This window comes from Mastigoproctus giganteus, chromosome 3 (genome assembly GCF_048544385.1).
Source record: "Mastigoproctus giganteus isolate SK-2022 chromosome 3, ASM4854438v1, whole genome shotgun sequence".
Classification (NCBI taxonomy): domain Eukaryota; kingdom Metazoa; phylum Arthropoda; class Arachnida; order Uropygi; family Thelyphonidae; genus Mastigoproctus; species Mastigoproctus giganteus.
In genome coordinates, this window is record NC_143577.1 from 197,761,259 (window position 1) to 197,780,106 (window position 18,848).

General features: G+C 34.9%; 1 protein-coding gene across 7 annotated transcripts in view; it reads left to right on the forward strand.

Moving 5' to 3' along the window:
* Positions 1 to 18,848, forward strand: part of LOC150088559 (uncharacterized) — a 478,816-nt gene that overhangs the window by 204,490 nt on the left and 255,478 nt on the right. For all 7 annotated transcript variants that reach the window (XR_016546738.1, XR_016546737.1, XR_016546739.1 and 4 more), the window contains one exon: positions 14,844 to 15,093. Coding sequence is in view for 4 of the 7 variants with exons in the window: in XM_090369563.1 (XP_090225689.1) it covers positions 14,844 to 15,093 (250 nt within the window). In the remaining 3 variants the exon portion in view is untranslated. The remainder of the gene's footprint in view (positions 1 to 14,843; positions 15,094 to 18,848) is intronic.

Here is an 18,848-nt window from a genome sequence, read left to right on the forward strand (position 1 = left end):
ATCATAGTATCCAATCATATTGGTCAGACAAGACTTCCCCTTAACAAAACCATGCTGTGTCCGAGCTATAACTGAAGTCTTGTCTAGATGATCGTGCAGTGCCTCCATTAATTCTCCTGGAACAGAAGTTAAACTAACAGGTCTGTAATTACTTGTGTCAGCCTTTGATCCTCCTTTGTGAATTGGGGTCACATTTGCCCATCTTCAGTCTATGGGTACCTCTCCCGAGTCCAAAGAAGCTCTCATAATTATGCCTAAGGGTTTACTTACTTCCTTTGCTGCCTCCTTTAATATAACTGGATAGATCCCATCCACCCCGGGTGCCTTCCTTATGTTTATCTTCATCAGTTTCTCCTCCACTTTCCTCAGTTATTACAAAATCATCTAACTACTGCCATAGTTTAATTCACCTCTTGCAATCCCCTCCACGACTAACTCCTCATCTGTGAATGTAGATACACAATACTCATTTAGTTTGTTAGCTACATTTGCAGGATCATCAACAGTTGAACCATCGATATCCAGTGGACCAATTTGATTCATCCCCTTTCTAGAGTTTACATAAATAAAGAACTTGTTGCTGTTTTTCTTTGCATCCTTTGCCAAAGATTTCTCGTAATCTGCCTTTGCTTGCCTAACCTCCTTTATGACTTGGTTACAGACCGGACTTATATCTATCATAGGCGTCTGAGTCACCCATTAATTTATATGTATCCCATGCATTTTTCTTCTCTGCCATATGTCTCATTAGTTCATATCTGACATCCATTTAGGCCTAAACCTTGAAAAATATTTCTTAGTTGGTATGAAAAGCCAAGTAGCTACCAAGATTAATCCTTTGAATTCTTCTCATTTTGAATATTCTGTTGGTAAGATCATCAATTGATCCCACCATATAGAATTTAAATACTGTCTCAGACCATAGTCGCCTTTACGAAAGCAAAAACCCGCCCCTTTATCCCTGATGGTAGTTACATCTTTAAGTAAATCCCACATCAGTACACTGTGATCACTGCCATCTAGTGGTTCTTTTATCTGCACTCTCTTAATGCATGAAGAAGCACTACTGATAATCAGATCAAGAGTATTACTCTCTCTAGTTGCCTCCCAAACATGCTGCTATAGAAAACAGTCATCCAATACATCCACAAAAGCCTTACTAGTGTGTGAGTGATCAACCCACAAGTTCCAGTCAATATCTGGAAAGTTAAAATTCCCCATTATAAGACATTCTGGTTTACTGGCCCACTCTATTTCCCTGTACAGTTGTTCGTTATACTTATCAGAGCCGTTAGGCTTGTAACACATTCCTACCCTCATTTTGATTTCCCAGTGCTTATGTCACACCAAACTGACTCGACATTGCACTGTCCAGCCATGTCGACTGGCTTTACTTCCTTGGATTTTAACTAACTTAACTAATAGCATAACCTATCCTCTCTTCCTATCCTGTCTATCCTTCCTGTACACATTGTACACCCCAAATTCCATTTCTGCCTTCCTTATATCTGCATTCCTTGTGTGACACCACGTCTTTGATATCCCCACAGTATCTGCCTTTGATGTTTTGCCAACACCTCAAATTCATCAACCAAACTACTAGCATTGGTGTACATGCAAGTACAGGCATACCTCGGTTAACGTTACCTCTGATAACGAAGCCTCGATATAACGAAGTCCGCAATTTCAAGCCCCATTTAACATAAAAAAATATTCCATTTTTGTTTAATCACCTGAAATCTAAACAAACTGAAGAAATTACGGAAACCTTTGGGGCTTCTCGTGGTTGGTTCGAGAAATTTAAAAAACGGGCCAGGATTCATAGTGTAAAATTAACAGGAGAAGCTGCAAGTGCAGATGTTGAAGCTGCAAATAAGTTTCCAGAAAAACTAAAGGAAATAATTAAACGTGAAAATTTTCCACCAAATTTGGTGTTCAATGTTGACGAAAGCGGTTTGTTCTGGAAACGGCTACCAACAAAAAGCTTTATTTCTATTGAAGAAAAATCAGCTGCTTGGTTCAAAGCAGCCAAAGACCGTTTAACGTTACTCTTTGGATCAAATGCCTCTGGCGATTATAAATTAAAATTGTTATTAGTTTACCATTCAGAAAATCCGAGGGCGTTAAAAGGTAACATAAAAATGAATTTACCTGTAATATGGAAAGCAAATAGAAAAGCGTGGGTTACCAAGGAGTTATTTACTGATTGGTTTGTTAACCACTTTTGTCCTGGAGTAAAACAGTATTGTCAAAAAAACAACTTTGAAGAAAAAGCTCTTTTGTTGTTAGACAATGCTCCGGGACATCCTACTGATCTTAACACGTTGGACACATGCATTCCTGTCAAAGTTGTGTTTCTTCCAGCAAACACAACTTCCCTGATTCAACCATTGGATCAGGGAGTAATAGCATCATTTAAAGCTTATTATCTGCGTCGAACTTTAAGCAATTTAACTGAACTAGAGGATAAAGAGGAAATGACAGTTAAAACTTTTTGGAAAAACTACACCATTAAAAACGCAATAGAAAGCATTGATAGTTCTTGGAAAGAAGTCACTAAGAAATGCTTAAATGGAGTTTGGCGCAAAATATGGCCAGAAGTTGTACTAGAAGAAGAAAATAACATCCAAGAATTAGAAATGAAGTTATCCAGATGGCTCAATCAAATAGGTTTCGAAAATGTCGATGAAGAGGATGTTAGAAATTTATTGAATGCAGAAGATGATGGTTTTTCAGTGGAAGATTTAGAAAACCTTGTTAGCAACGAAGACAAAGATAATGAAGGCGAAGTTAAAGAAGTACCTGCCGAAAAAGTATTAACAACCAAAGATTTAAAAAGGTGCTTAAATGATCTTGAAAACGTTTTAAATTTTTTTAGTGAAAATGATCCTGATTTAGGAAGAAGTGTTATAGTTAAGCGATCAGTGTTAAATGCAATAACTCCGTATAGGCAATTGTTAAATGAAAGAGAAAAAAAGCATAAACAATCAACTTTAACCTCATATTTTAAAATGTGATTTCACTTTGTATGTAAGTTGACTGTTTATTTAATAAAACTTTTCTTTGTTCGAAAAAAAGCTTTTCATTTTCTTTACGTAGGAACGTATCCCTATTCTGGCGATAGTATTTTTACCTCTGAAAACGAAGTTTCGCTTAACGAAGTAATTTCGTGGAACGCATCCTATTCGTTAATCGAGGTATGCCTGTATACATGCACCTGTTACTATTCTTAGCTACCCTAGCACAGCCCATGTGTTTACTTGTACTGCAATGACTCCCAGCAGTCTCTGAAATCCCCTGCCTCTTGTTATACAGGCTGCTGCTCATTCTAATAGAAGGGGTGCAAGAATCACGTTCACCTCTGCCAGCAGCCACTGTTAATCTTTTAGTCCATGTATTCCCCCCCCCCCCACAAGCTAGCTGTTTTCTGACCCACCTAACACTGACTGAATAGCATCAGCAAATATTCTTTATTCTTTCACCCTTTCTATTTAAGTTTACCCCATCCCTATAGAAGCAATCTCTCCTGTTAACAAGTACATACCAGGCTGAGAAAAATTCTACCCCTTGAGCCTTGTACAATCTCTCCTTGGCTGAATTGATCGACAGGGGCTCACATCTGGTGAGTATGGGCTTGGCACACCCAGGGTCCTGAGCTGGATATCATCATTCTTCTCTTTCTTGGTGATTCCTTTCTACTTCTCTCTCTCTCTTTCAGGGTAACTCGGGAATATTTTTGCTGGTGCAGTATAAGCCTCGGGCTTCCTTGCACCATATGGCTATTAATAATAATAATAAGTCTCTCATCATATACTCTCTCCTATTGTGTCTGGGCAGAATTGCAGAAAATTTCAAATTCAACCCTTTTTGTCTATGTCATGAAACTTTGCCTTTGAGAAAATTTGAATTTTTGCAGCATTCATGTTGAAATCCTTTCCAGAGAAAAATCATATGGTGAAAAAAAGTTTCCAACCAATTGATTTGTCAGTGGTAGACTACCTGAAAGACCCAACAAAGGTAGACATTAAACCAGGCCAGAAGCTGTGCCCATCATGCCGAAAAGAGTCTAATAGCCAAAAAGCAGCAACAGGAACATAAACAAACTTGATCTATGGTCAAGATTAGACCATGATGACAAAATGCATGTGACTGAAAACACGAACACAAGTTTGATGGCTATTGGTATTTCTCCTGAAATTTCAGCGATTGGCTAAGAGAGAGATTCACAAGGCTATGCCAAAAGGAAGGCAAGTCAAGGACAGATGTATTTGCCAGTAAAATTGCATCCATAGGTGGCTTGGATCCAAATGACATCATGGAGCCAAGTCCCAGTCATCAGTGTGGAAATTGCTTAGATTACAATGAGCTGCTGAAAGAATTGAAATCAAAGTTGATGGTATCAAGTCATTCAGAAATACTTCAAATATTAACATTAGCTTCAGTTAGTTAGTGCATAAAGAAAACAATGGAAGAATTTAGTGTCTCAGCAAGAATGGCCAAGAAAGCTAGAAAACAAAGCAGAGGAAGGAATCATGGCCATATCTTCAAAAAAGCAAGGAAAAAAGCTTTCTGAGCAAGTAAAGCAAAAGGTGCTGGAATTTTTTGAAGATGATGCTTTCTGAGCAAGTAAAGCAAAAGGTGCTGGAATTTTTTGAAGATTATGAATTTAGTCAGATATGCCCTGGAAAGAAAGATTATATTTCCATTAGAAATGCAGATGGAATAAAAATGCAAAAGCAACTACTAATCAGCAACTTGAAGGAAATGTTTATAACTTATCGAGATTGAAATGGATCTGACATTGGGTTTTCCTAATTTTGTGAACTTCAACCCAAGTGGTGTGTCACAGTTTGTGCATCAGGAACACATTTGTATGTGTATGCACAATCCATCAAAATGTCAAGTTAATGCTATCAGCAAGCCCTGTTGAATGTGATTACAAGGTTCTCATTGGTAAAACAGTCTGTGATTTGGAGTCAAAAGATTGTTTGCTTAATCAGTGTGAAAAATGTTCAAGAATAGATGAATTAAAAAAGTTTGTAGAGAATATTTTTGAAAACAATGAACTAGAAGATATTATTGAATTCAAGCAATGGATACACACTGACAGAGATACACTGGACACATAGCAATTAACAACAGAGGATTTTTTTGAAGAGTTGAATACAAAGATATTTAACCTTTCCTGTCATCACTACATTGCCAAACATCAAATCTACCATTTGAAGTCAACAAAGGAAAGGCTAATGACAGGAGAATTGGTCATCTTGATGGATTTTGCAGAAAATTATTCATTTGTTGTGCAAGATGCTGCTCAACGGTTCCACTGGGAGAATAGCCGGGCTACATTGCATCCATTTATCATTTATTACAAGGACGTTGAACTTCAGAATATAAGTTTCTGCATAATCAGTGACTGCCTTTGACATGACACAATTGCAGTGCATGCTTTTCTAACCAACTTAGTGGAATAGTTGAAGTTTCATGACAGAAATCATGCACATTTACTACTTCAGTGATGGTTCTGCAGTCAATACAAGAATTTTATTAACTTGTGTCATCATCAGAAAGATTTTGATATCAGTGCCGAATGGAATTTCTTTGGCACTAGCCATGGTAAATCTCCATGTGATGGAATTGGTGGAACAACAAAACAATTGGGAGCATGTGCAAGTCTCCAACACCCAGTTGAAAGCCAAATCCTGACACCAAGAAACATGCTTGAATTTTGTGACAAACATGTGACTGGAATAAAATTCTCTTTTGTTTCTAAAGAGGAAATTGAGCAAGTAAGGCCATTTCAAAAGAAAAGATTCAAGACGATCATACTATTGCTGGAACAAGAGAAAATCATCACTTCATTCCTATTGATGCAAGACAGATTTGTGTTTGCAGAGTATCAAATGACACACCATCATTTGTAGCTCATGTAGATCAGACTAGGGAAACCAATATTTAATATGTGCCAACTGTTAATTTACAACCTGGCCAATACATTGCCTGTATTTATGACAATAATTGGTGGGTTAGAAATATTTGTGAAATTTCATTTGAAGAACATGATGTATTGGTAAATTTCATGCATCCTCATGGAGCAGCTCGCTTATTTCACTGGCCTGCTAGAGGAACATCCTGAGCAACAAATTATTGCCAATCTTCCAGCTCCAAAAACAACAACAGTGGGATGACAATAGAGCTTGCCTGATGTAGTAATATCAACCATCAATGAAAAATTCAATATCTTCACACTCACTTGCTTATTTCAAATTGTATTGTGTTTTAAATAAATTTTGTTGCAGTTATAACTTCTTTCAAGCTTAGAAACCAATAGAACATCATCTTTATGCTTGGAATCCTGCATAAAGACCACTTTTCATGCTTGGGAACTTGCACTAAAGAAACCCATGCAATTTCTTTTCTTACCATTCGCACCCAAATTGTAAAAAATACAGATCTTTTTGTGCATTGGCAATATATCCTTTCTCCTTAAATCAAAGGGCAGAGTAATTGCAGAAAATTTCACTCTTGTAAATACAATAGGTCTGTCCTTATTGAGATGCGAAACTTCACGATCAAATAAGTATGCAAATATTATGTGGAAAATATAAAATGTTTAAGGCCATTTTTTAGGCCTTAATAGCAAGACACAAAACTGAAAAACCATGATTCTTGTTGCTTAAAACCTTCTCTTTCCAATGGTGGCAAAAACAAGAGAATTGAAGGTGTCCCACATTAAGGTATTTGTCCCTAAAGATAGGTCAAATTTTGAGTATATCTTTGAAGGAAAATATCTCAGCCAGCAAACAAATATAAGAGCTCATATTTAGTTAAGCTGAATTCATGCAGATGTTGAATGGAATGCCCAAAGAAGAAGGTACCAAAGGATTTTATTTCAAAGTTATGAATTTCAAATGTCTTGCTTAAATTTTTGGCGCCAGTTTTAGACAGCATTGTAAAAAATGTGAAGGTTTTTGAGCCTGGAAACCAAAGGTTTTGCATTCTCTGCCAGAAGTTAACTAGGTATACCAAGTTTCAGAGCACCACCTCTTAATGTTGTGCAACAGTAACTTAAATTTTTTTGCGATTTGCTCCAGGTAACACAAGTTACCCGGTTACCCGAGCTGTACAAAAAAAGGTGCTGGTGCCTCAAGCATACTATATTTTGAAGTGAATTTTTGCAGAGCTTCTTTGGCTGTTTAAACACCTATACCAAGTTGCAGGGACCATCTTAAATTAGGCCACTTGACAATCACTTGGTAGATTTTCACACCTGTATCAGTTTAGCCATTGAAATAAAATACTTTTTGAGACCAGAGGTCTAGAAAACTATCTTATTTAAAGTTTGCTGCTTATTAAGTGCAGATATTTGACCAGTCTACACTGTTCTCAGTATGAATGGTGTTAGGGAGGGAGGGAGGGGGAGACAAATTTTTGTACCACACTTTCATGTTGTATCTCCTTTGGTATAGCCCCACCATTGTGGTAGCCATCCAGCAAAAGTGTAATTTTATTATTTTACAATAAGTGATAACGATAACCAGTCGTATTTACGGCTGAAAATTTAATTTTTATTCTCATTTAACATTGTTGGATTCAATTTCAGTGTAATTTCCAGATTTTTCCCAAATTGGCATAATCAAAAAATTTCTGACACCTTATTTGAATTGTAATATTTTCTTTTCATCTTTAACTTGCTGTTTATCTAGTGTAAAGTATAAATTTGGTCATGATATTTTTTTTCATAAAGTAGTTTTCTCATGAAGCTGTAGACAGAAATAGTTCCTAATTCCCCTTTTCATTGATTGATAAGAAATCTTTTGGAGACCAAAATATTGTTTTGCAACAGAAGAAGTCAATATTTTTCTGTTACGATACGGAGAGTAAGAAAGGAAGTTGTATTTGGGGGGGCGGGGGATGATATCTGGTAATATTCACTGACATTTTAACATTTGTCTGACCTAGTTTTAGTGATAAATTTAAAGTTTCAAACGAAACATAAGTTAGTGTACATAGGGCATTATATTAAAGGCACATTTGATTCCCCCCCCCCCTTAAATTAATTTTATTCTTTCCCCAATTTTCTGTGGTTAATAGAAGTGAAAAGTAAATATAGTTATCTCCTTATGAATTAATTACTATGATAATTACTTCATCATCATCAGCCATTTTCAGTCCACTCCAGGATAAAGGCCTCTCCAGCGACTTTTCAGTTCCTTCTGTTTTGTCCAATGGCCATCCATTTACTAACCATTGACTTGTGAATTTCATCTATCCATCTCCGTTGTTGTCGTCCATGTTTTCTTTTAGCTCTTCTTGGGTACCATTCTCTTATTTTCTTAGTCTGTCATCATATCTTCGAGCTATGTGTCCTGCCCAAGTCCGTTTCATTTTATTTTTGTTAAGAATGACTTTTATTTGTGTTTGCTGCATAATCCACGTGTTTCTCTTCTTATTTAGTCTGAGTCCTAATATAATTTATTCCATTCTTCATTATATAGTTTCAGCTTTTCTTCCATTCTTTTGGTGAGTGCCCAAGTGAAACTTGGGCACTCACCAAAAGTGAGGGGATATAATTGTGAGTGCCCACTCACGATTATATCCCTTCCTGTTGCTTGTTTGTCATTACTTTTGTTTTAGCCATATTCATCTTTAGTCCAAAATCCTCACTGACTCTGCATAACTGATTAAGATTTTCCTTTAATTCTTTGGTATCATGTCTTATGATCACAATGTCATCTGCAAATCGTAAATGGTTTAGTTACTCTCCATTCATATTGATTCCTTTCTGCAACCAGTGTAATTTTCTGAAAGCTTCCTCAAGGGCAGCAGTAAATAACTTCAGAGATATTGTCTCCTTGTCAAACTCCTTTCTCAATTTTAAATTTGGTACTGTCTTTGTCTAGTCTAATAAAGGAGGTAGCATTCTCATATTTTCTTCCAAATCATGATATATGGGTCATCTGTGCCTTGTCTTTCCAGTGCCTGAAACATTGCCTTATGCTGTATGGAGTCAAAGTCCTATTCATAATCCACAAATGCCAGACATAATGGTGTTTTATATTCATTTGCTTTCTCCATTAGCTGCGATATTACGTGAAGCTGATCCATAATTAAAAATCCTGTCCTAAAGCCAGCTTGCTCTTTGGGTTGATTCTTATCAATATTCTTTCTAATCTGTTAGTAATGACTCTTGTGAACAACTGGTAGATGTGGGACAACAAGCTAATTGGTCTATAATTTCTGATTTATATCCTTTCTTATGCAGCAAAATTATGATTGCATTATTCCACTCCTTAGGCTGATGCCTTTCCTAATGTATTTTTTGAAGAGTTTTGACAGTTTCTATGTCATGTCTCTTCCTCCTAATTTTAACAACTCTACAGTAACCTCATCTTCACTCAGGCTTTTGATTCTACATTTTCCTCAATGCGTATTCTACGTCAATAGGAAGAATATTGGGTATGTCGTATGTGTTTCTAATTTGTGATCCATCTTCCCCACTGCCGGCATCATTCCCTTGCTCCGTTCTTCACACAAGTATATTGTACAGGAACTCCCCGACTTTACATAGGTTTTTGCCAGCCAGTGCAAACTTTAAAAAAATCGTTGAAACGTATTTTGCATCCCTTAGGAATAAATGGAGGTATCATGAAAATATCATAATGTGAATCCAGTAACACAGTGTTTTTCTTTTTTTTTTTTTTTTTTGTCATTCGTTACAAGTCCTTGGAAGTTGAAAACTTTGCTATATTAGTAAACTGTTTATCTCTCTAGGTCATATTTATAATGGAAATTGCACTACCTTTCATCGTTATCATATGTTCCTGTTATAAGAATCAATTTTGAACACCTTTGTGATATTTTTCTAAAGCACGTTTCTGGAGGTCGTGACCATAAAACAATTGCACTTTCCCATTTAATGCGGTTTTTCTGTTAGCGCAATCTATTATAACCAGGTAGTAAATTGACCTTATTGTATTTGAGATAATACCGATAACTGCAATTGTGTGGGTTTTTACACTATTATGGTGAATTGTGTTCCCCTTCACTGAAATCTTCAATCATATAAAAAAAAAAAACATATTTTCAGAAACTTCTCTTCTTTCCTATTTACGTATTACAATGATGAACAGAACACGACCAGCGAAAAGTGGAAGTGGTGGTAGTGCGAGGAAACGAAACAAAATTGATTTAGAAATGAAGATGAAAATGATTAAGAAGTATGAAGCAGGACAAAGTTTGTCTTCTATTGCAAGGGAATTAGGTCTCGCTGCTTCAACAGTGAATACTATTTTAAAGGACAGTGCATGTATAAAAGAACATGTCAAAGGATCAACGCACTTAACATCATCAATGATCAGAAAACGGCGTTCAGGTGCTATATCGAAGATGGAACAGCTGTTAATAATATGGATGGAAAATCAGATTCAGAAGCAAGTGCCCCCAAGTCTAATGACCATTCAAGCAAAAGCAACAAGTATTTATAAAGATATTAAGGATAAGTACGGTGAACTCTAACCCAGGTTCGTGGCAAGCAATGGGTGGTTTAATAGGTTCAAGCATTGTGCTGGTTTCCATAATGTTAAAGTATGTGGTGAAGACGCCAGTGCCGATTCTGCAGCTGCAGAGAAATTTTGTGATGTGTTGGAAGAAAAAAATTTTGATGAAGGTGGCTATTCAACGTAGCAAATTTTTAACGCTGACGAAATTGCTCTGTATTGGAAAAAAAATGCCGGATTGAACATACATTGCCGAAGAGGAAAATACAATGCCAGGTTTCGAGGCGTCAAAAGATAGGGCCACACTCTTACTTGGGGCTAATGTGGCGAGAGATTACAGATAAAAACCACTGCTTGTGTACCATTCTGGAAATCCTTGTGCATTTAAGGGCATCAATAAAGCCACCCTACCTATGCATTTCCGATCGAACCAGAGAGCATGGATAACTATCTCTCTTTGTGGATTGGTTTAAATACTGCTTCATTCCCGAGGTTGAAAAATATTGTAAAGACAACGACGTTCCTTTCAAGATTTTGCTTCTATTAGATAATGCTCCTGCACATCCTGCGCATCTAGATGACATTCAATTTGAATGTGAGTCATATTTTTACCGCCAAACACAACTTTTCACTCATCCAACCTATGGATCAGGGTGTTATTTCAAATTTAAAAGCATACTATTCACGCACAACATTTGCTCAAGCATTGTCTGCAGTAGATGATGAGAAAAACTTTACGTTAAGAGATTTTGGAAATCTTACAATATTTACCACACTATCTTAAACATTTAGAAGGCCTGGGTGGAAATTACTAACAGTTGTTTAAATGGTGCATGGAAGAAAATATGCCCATGGCACATAAAAGGATTTGAAAAAGACGAATCATATGAAGAGGTTACAGATAAGATTGTAAAGGTTGCAGAGCTACTTCAGTTGGAGGTTGATGCCAAAGACATGGAGGAGTTAAGAGGAAGAAGAGAAGGAATTATCCAATGAAGAACTTATTGACTTACAGGCAGTGATAGTGAAAGAAGAAAATTCTGTCGAAGCTCAAGATGAATGAAATGAAGAGCTGAGACGCTTCATCACCAGAGAGATGGCAATGGCATTTCGTGAAATTTTTTCGGCAATGCCGAAGTTTGAGAATATGGTCCTGACAGCAAATGATTCTTGAAAGTTAACAGAGGGGTGAATCAAAGTCATCCAAGAAATTTCCGATGAAAAGAAAAAAGCCGCTGTCCAGTCATCCATTAATATGTTCTTTCGTAAGATTGAGCGGCCGACTCCTTCTAAGGCTCCACAGCCCTTAACCTCCGCAGCAGCGTACGTTTCAGCTGAAGATGTCGATTCTGGCAACAATGCTTGAGAGGTAAAACCTGCTGACGTTATGCCTGTCTTCTCTCTCTCTTTTTTTTTTTTTTTTTTTATAATTTTGCAATTTTGAAATTTTTTAAATTGTACACTTTTGTAATTTTCTCTGTGCATCAGATGAAAAATTAAATAAATGTAATAAATAATTCTATTTATATGTTCGTCGAACATTTATTTTTTGATTCAATCAATTCAGCGAGCACAGTTGCGACTGCTGCACAAACATGGGGGAAATTCCCCGACTTATGTAGAGTTCCACAGAACGCAACCTTTAAGTAAGTTGGGTAGTTCCTGTATTATATTATTGTTTGTTTATTCCCATGGTAACACCAGAAAATGCCTTTAGTTCATTCAACAACCTGGTCAGAAAGTCAATTTTTCAATTTCTTTATCAGAAGGCTGTTATGAGGTGTTGATGCTGTGTCTAAATACCTCACTTCTCATGCAGAATGTAAGATTGTTTGTGCCTTATAAAATGAAGACAAATAACTGCTGCCTGCTGTTAACACTTGAATATAAAAATTAGAGTAGTTTCTCATTTATGTGAAATTTAAATAGATGGCAGTATAATAATTATACAACACAGTAAAACATTTTTTAATCATAAACACTTAACATAGCAGCTGTGATGGTAATGATGATTTTCTGTAATACCACTGTGTTAACAGAAAAAAAAAAAACATCATTACCATTACAGCTGCTATGATATGAAGCAGAATTTTACAATTTGTGGCCACCACAACATTGGACTGCTGAGGGTTAGAGTGCATTCCTTTTTGCATATTATTTGCCAGTGTTTTGTTAATTTTTCTGCTCTGATGTTTTTCAATTTGCTGGTTCTGAGGTGTGTTTTGGTAAACAGCATTCTTCAAATATTCCCACAGAAAGAAACAAGAGGTGACAATTCTAAGCTTCATTTACCTGCATCACTAGATCCTCTCCATTTTTCTTATACAACCATGCTGATTATATGCAAAAAATGTTGGAATATGAAATCTTTACGTATAACAAAAAAAAAAAAAAAAAATATTTTAGTTATTATAGTAATTTCAGTGATGTAATTTTCCAAATTATTTTGTTGAATACTAACCAATACAAGCCATTGTTAATGGATTTAATAAAAAAAAAAAAAAAAAAAAAAAAAAAAAGGTATGGGAGAACTATAATTATTTGCACATTCATTGACAAATTTAATTGGTGATAATGGCCGCTTTTCTGGCCATTATATCTGTACAGCATTGTAGAACTGTTCTGGCTCACTGTTTTACTGAATAAAATCATCACGGACAATGTCCTGTGAATCAAATATGACAAGCAGAATTTCCACATTTCATCGAGATTGTCTTACTTTTTCCAGCCTTGGACAGTCTTCAACTTAAAAGACTGGATGTATGTTTCAGGGTCACAGGCACACACCAATGATTCCTCACCAGTGAAGAAACAAAGTATGAGTCAGCAGAAGCATAATAACAAAAATCCTGACATGCAAAAATTTGGCTGAAACATGAACCGTGTTAAAAGGTGTATTAATGATTGACATGTCTAATAAGAAATACAAATTTCACTAGCTAATTTATAGAGCAGCCAGAATCAGCTTAGATAGACAAACAACCCTTCTCTAAACTTTGCAAAACACTGAAAGTTTTCAAATTACATAGCATCTTCTGTGAAAGCTATTTTTAATACTTCATGGTGGCTGTTGCATTTCTCTCTAAGTTGAAACAAAATTTGCTGCTCAGTAAAATCACTCATTTTAAAATGTGATAAACACAAACATTTAATGCATTATAATTTGGATTTACTATAAACAAGTGATTTGTTCATTACTATAAAGAGAAGTCATCAAATATGTTGGGATAAGTCAATTCTCTAGAATGTTGTTATTTCAAAATACAAAGTCAGTCTTCAAATTTCTTGATCATACATAGCATCCTTTTTGAAGAGATGCTCAAGACAGGAATTATGGGTCTGTGTACAGATTACTAATGCAGTGTATATGTTTATGATCACACAAATTGTGTATATTTTATGAATTACATGGTGACAGTCTGATATAAAAGTGCAATTTTGTGAGTAGATGTCACTGACATACTTAGAATGCAACAGCCCAACCATTCTTTCACACATCTGCTTCAATGATAATGGGTGTCCTTTCTGTTTTTATGGCAATGTTAACAAGCACAGTTATCAGAAACAGAAGCAAAGATAATCTCTATTTCATGGAAATGTACATTCTACATATCTACAATGGGTATATTGATCTACAACAAAACTTATGGAGCTGTTTGTATAGTTATTTTTTATTTTTATAATTATATTTTTTTATCCTTAATATCAGGAATTTTTTTGCATTTACAGTTTTTAATTTCAAATATGCAATGTTGAATATCCCAGCAAACCATGCTTTGAAGTTTAGTGGGTCACAACACTCAAAGCTATTACACAAAATAGTTGTAAAAAGAGTATTGACATTACATGAGATAGTGTGGAAAGTTAAATATATTCAGTTTTTGTTACTACTATTTTGTTCTATAATTGGATTGACCACAAACTAGTCAGTTATCTCTCATATGTACTGTAGTAAAGATTTCCTTTGGAAATTCTGTTTGTCATTACTGACTGCATCCCTACATTCCCTTCAGTTAATTGATTGAAGATGTGTAGCACTTTGGATATGGTTCTACAGTGGATGTCCTCGTTGCATATTGACATAATTATACTATTATGTTATTTATTTTGGAAATAAATAAGTACTGGATAAATTAGAGAAATAATGTATTAACAAATTATGTTCTAACCTAAAATTAATTAATTAATTACTTACTAATTATTAATAATTATTAAAAATTAATTACTTGTTTTTATTTGTGTATTTTCTTTACTATGTGCTCTTTTCTGGAAATAGTTTTTCCAGAACCTTTTCTAAAATATTTTTAGCATTTTCTACAGATCTGTTTTTATTTGTACTTCCAGAAATTTAGAAAATCGCAACCTAGGTAATCGAGATAACACATTTACTCATTCTGATTCTCGAAACTTTGGTGGTAGTCATTTTGGACCACATCCTGATCCTTTCCGAATGCCATCGGAACCCAAGATTGAAACTGTATCCATTAAAGATCTCATAAATCCACCTGCACGTTACCAAAGACCAGCTCAGCTGGTTATTATTCTCCGTGGTCCTTCTGGATCTGGAAAGACATATGTTGCCAAGCTAATTAAGGTAAATTATATAAATTGCTTTTATTAATTCACACAACTAAGTTATATTTTTAAAAACTAATTGTTAGAGGTCTCCCAGTATGCATATAGAAGGCAGAGTGGTTAGTAGTCATTATGGTGTATATAAAATGAAGGGGGGGATATTATCATAGATATTATCATATAGATAATATCATAGAAAAATTTCATAGATTTTAGCCTATTGTGCATTGGGTGGAATAGTGACACAACTCAAAAATTGTCGAATTCGATTTAATACAATAGGAGGTGCAACTTGAGTGCAACAAACCTTTCTAGCATTCTGTTATAAAGGTCTATTGCACTCTTCAAGCTGGAAATGTTTTTTTTTTTATCTATTATTATTGCCCACAATTGAGATGAAACTTAAGTTTTTTTTTCTTTGTTTTTTCTTTTCTGACAAATTGCATTTTTGTAAGTTCTCACTTTTCCATATCATGTGCCATATTAGGAAAATAATACAAAGCCAAAAAAATTTAATAAAGTGAAAATGCACTTATAAAATGATTCTATACTGTCATTTGTAATCTGCGTGGCCCTTCAGTAATATATTCTGTCATCAATTTCATATTAGTTGAGTAACTCTTCATTTAATTTGTGCACATCTTATGCAGTTAGAACAGTCACATATTATGAATGTGCTTACCGTGACACATGATAAAGGAACACACATACTGCATTATAAATAATCAAAGTGCTATACTTTGTATATCATGTTCCTTTATCATATTTTTTGAACTTTATATATATACACAGTCGAACTTCCCTATAACGAATTCGATAAATCCAACGAAAAAATTTGTTATAGAGAAATTTCGTTATACAAAGAATATCTTTTTTATTAGAAATTGTTATTTAATTAGAAAATGAAAATGAATCTATATTTATTTTTAATGTATTTTATTTCAAAAACACTTATTTAAATTACATTGACACAATTTTTGCCGGCAAGTATCACAAATTTAAAAAAATCTAATTTTCGTTTGTACAGTACAATTAAAAAATGTGTGATTCTCAAAGAAAACCTCACATTTGTTCAGAGCATTAAAAACATTATCAGGAACATTTTTACAAAACTGTAGACCCATACGAACCATTTTAAAAGCATTAATCATTTCTTCGCGAGTTGGGTTTTCTACGGGTTGTTCTGATGTCTCTTCAGCATCATCGTTAATTTCTTCGTGATCAGGTTGTGTCTAACACTGTTCAGCAGTATTTCATCTTCATTTGGATGTTCTGTTGTAGTCAGATCTTGATCTACATAAACATAACTATCCAGTGTTATTTCATTTTTGATGTTTCCAGATGATTCTAATAATGTCCAAAAGTTTTTCAGTTGTGAAAGGGGCAGTTCATCTTGTTCATCCAGTTGATGTTCGACTTCTGTATTTAATACAAATCCTGCTTTCGAAAAATAATTTTGAATAGTGTATTCAGTGACATCGTTTGTCCAAACTTTTGCCAGTTCAGAGATGCAATCTCTAAGGTTAATTGTAACCTCCAAGTTTGTATTTTCTGATAACGCATTGACAATCTTCATTATTATTCTCTTTCGATAATGAAGTTTAAAATTTTTAATAATGCCTTGGTCCATTGACTGGAGTTTTGACGTCACATTTGGTGGTAAAAACAATAACTTCACACTTTTAAGTTTGGCAGAAATACTGGCAGGATGTGCTAGACAGTTGTCAGTTACCAACATGATTTTCCTTTTTTCTTTTGTTATACGCTTGTCTAGTTTTAATATCCAATCTTCAAAGATATCACTTGTCATCCATGCTTTTTTTATTAAAGGTGTAGTCAACTTCCAAAGATTTTGTGCCTCTAAAACATCTTGGGTTTTTTGATTTTCCGATGACTAAAAGTCTTAATTTTTCACTTCCTGTCATATTTGCTCCAACTAGCACAGTGATTCTTTCTTTGCTTTGTTTTCCACCAAAACATTTATCATCCTTAAAAGCAAGTGTTCTAGTCAGTAAACATTTAAAGAATAAACCCATTTCGTCAGCACTAAAAACATCCTTAGGTTCATATTCTTCCAAAATCTTCTTTGAGGTATTGTTCCTCCAACCGTTGCAATCTTCTTCGCTTATTAACACTTTCTCCACAAATAACCTTTTCCACAATTCTGTGGCGTTACTTAAATTTATCTAGCCACCCAGTGCTCACATTAAATTCTGTATGTCCCAGGGACTGTGCAAATTTCAGAGCTTGTTGCTTAATTATTAGACCCGATATTGGTATATTCTTTTCATATATCATTTGCACCCATTTTAGAAGAGTTTTATCAACATCTTCATATATATACAACTTAATTCGCTTCTTGTCTGCTCCTCCTTCAATTCTCTCGATTTTTTTAAAATCGTAGATAAGCTGCTTGCAGGTATGCCATATTTCTCCGTAATACCTTTTTTATTAAAACCCTGGTCAATATCTTTACTTTATCATTAATACTTAAATACTTAAACACTTTCTCTTCGACATAGTTTCCCCGCCGACCGGGCTAGCCAGGTGGGTAAAGTGCCTGCCTGGCAACCCAAAGGTCGCGGGTCCGAATCTCACTTCGGGCTTGGATCAAAGTACTGCAGAAACCATAGGAGGTGCATTATGGCCACAGAAGCCGATGCTCCAACAACTACCCAAAAAAAAAAAAAAAAACTTTCCGCAAATGTAAAAATTACTGGGCTGCAGCTCTTGCTGATACATACACCGCAAACTTCGCTGCACTGGCCATATAGTGAATTGTTCGTACCACCTACTCAATGACATTCGCTTGCCGATTCAACAGTATCACTTGACTTTTCCTATCAATCACTTTGAAGAAATATACGACTTTCATTCATGTATATTCACGAAAGAAAATTTACAGTTAATGTATGCTGTATGTTACTTTTCAGAAAAAAAAATACAAGTGCATATAGCCCATGTGATTGATGACAAATTGTTCTAAAAGAAAGAAATTTAAAAAAAAAAAAAAAAAAAATCGTGAAAACCATCTACTGGGAGTCCAGTTTGATAAGAACGGGTATATCATATAATGATTGACAGGAAGGTCACATGCTATGGTTGAGGTGAGAAGTGAATGTCACTCAGTAGGCGTTACTAAAAACCGACTATGGTAGCATTCTTGCCACCACAGCACGCTAAAGGTTACTGTAGCGAATTTCGTTTTCCCCCGAGCCAATATCAATTTACAAATCTATCCTATTTATTGTAAAGCTTATGGCCACTTTTAAGAGAACCCATTTTCGTTTCAAGGTGCAATGTTTTGAGAAAAAATTCATAATATAAAGAATTGTTAAATAAAAGTTCGTAATAGAGATGTTCCACTGTATATATATATATATGAATATGAGTTAAGTTAATAGTGGTAAGAGTTTTTAAAGGTAAAATATGATATACTAGCTTATCAGGTAAACCAAAAACCTTATCGGGTACCCAACGTGACCTGGAAAAAAATATAAATACATGCCACAACATAAGCAATAAATTATAAAAATATATAAAAAATACATAAAAAATACCATTAAAATGTTAATTATGGCAATAAGATACATTGAAAGGGACTTTTTCGAGGGCTAACCCTTTCAATGTATCAACCATAATTAACGAGCTATCCGTTTCTGTAGTCATCGTCCAGCATAACTATGTCCAAATATATGTAAAATAGTAAGATAGAGCCAAAAAGTGACGAGAATAAAATTATGTTGATTAATCCCAAATTTAGCAGTAAGCTGG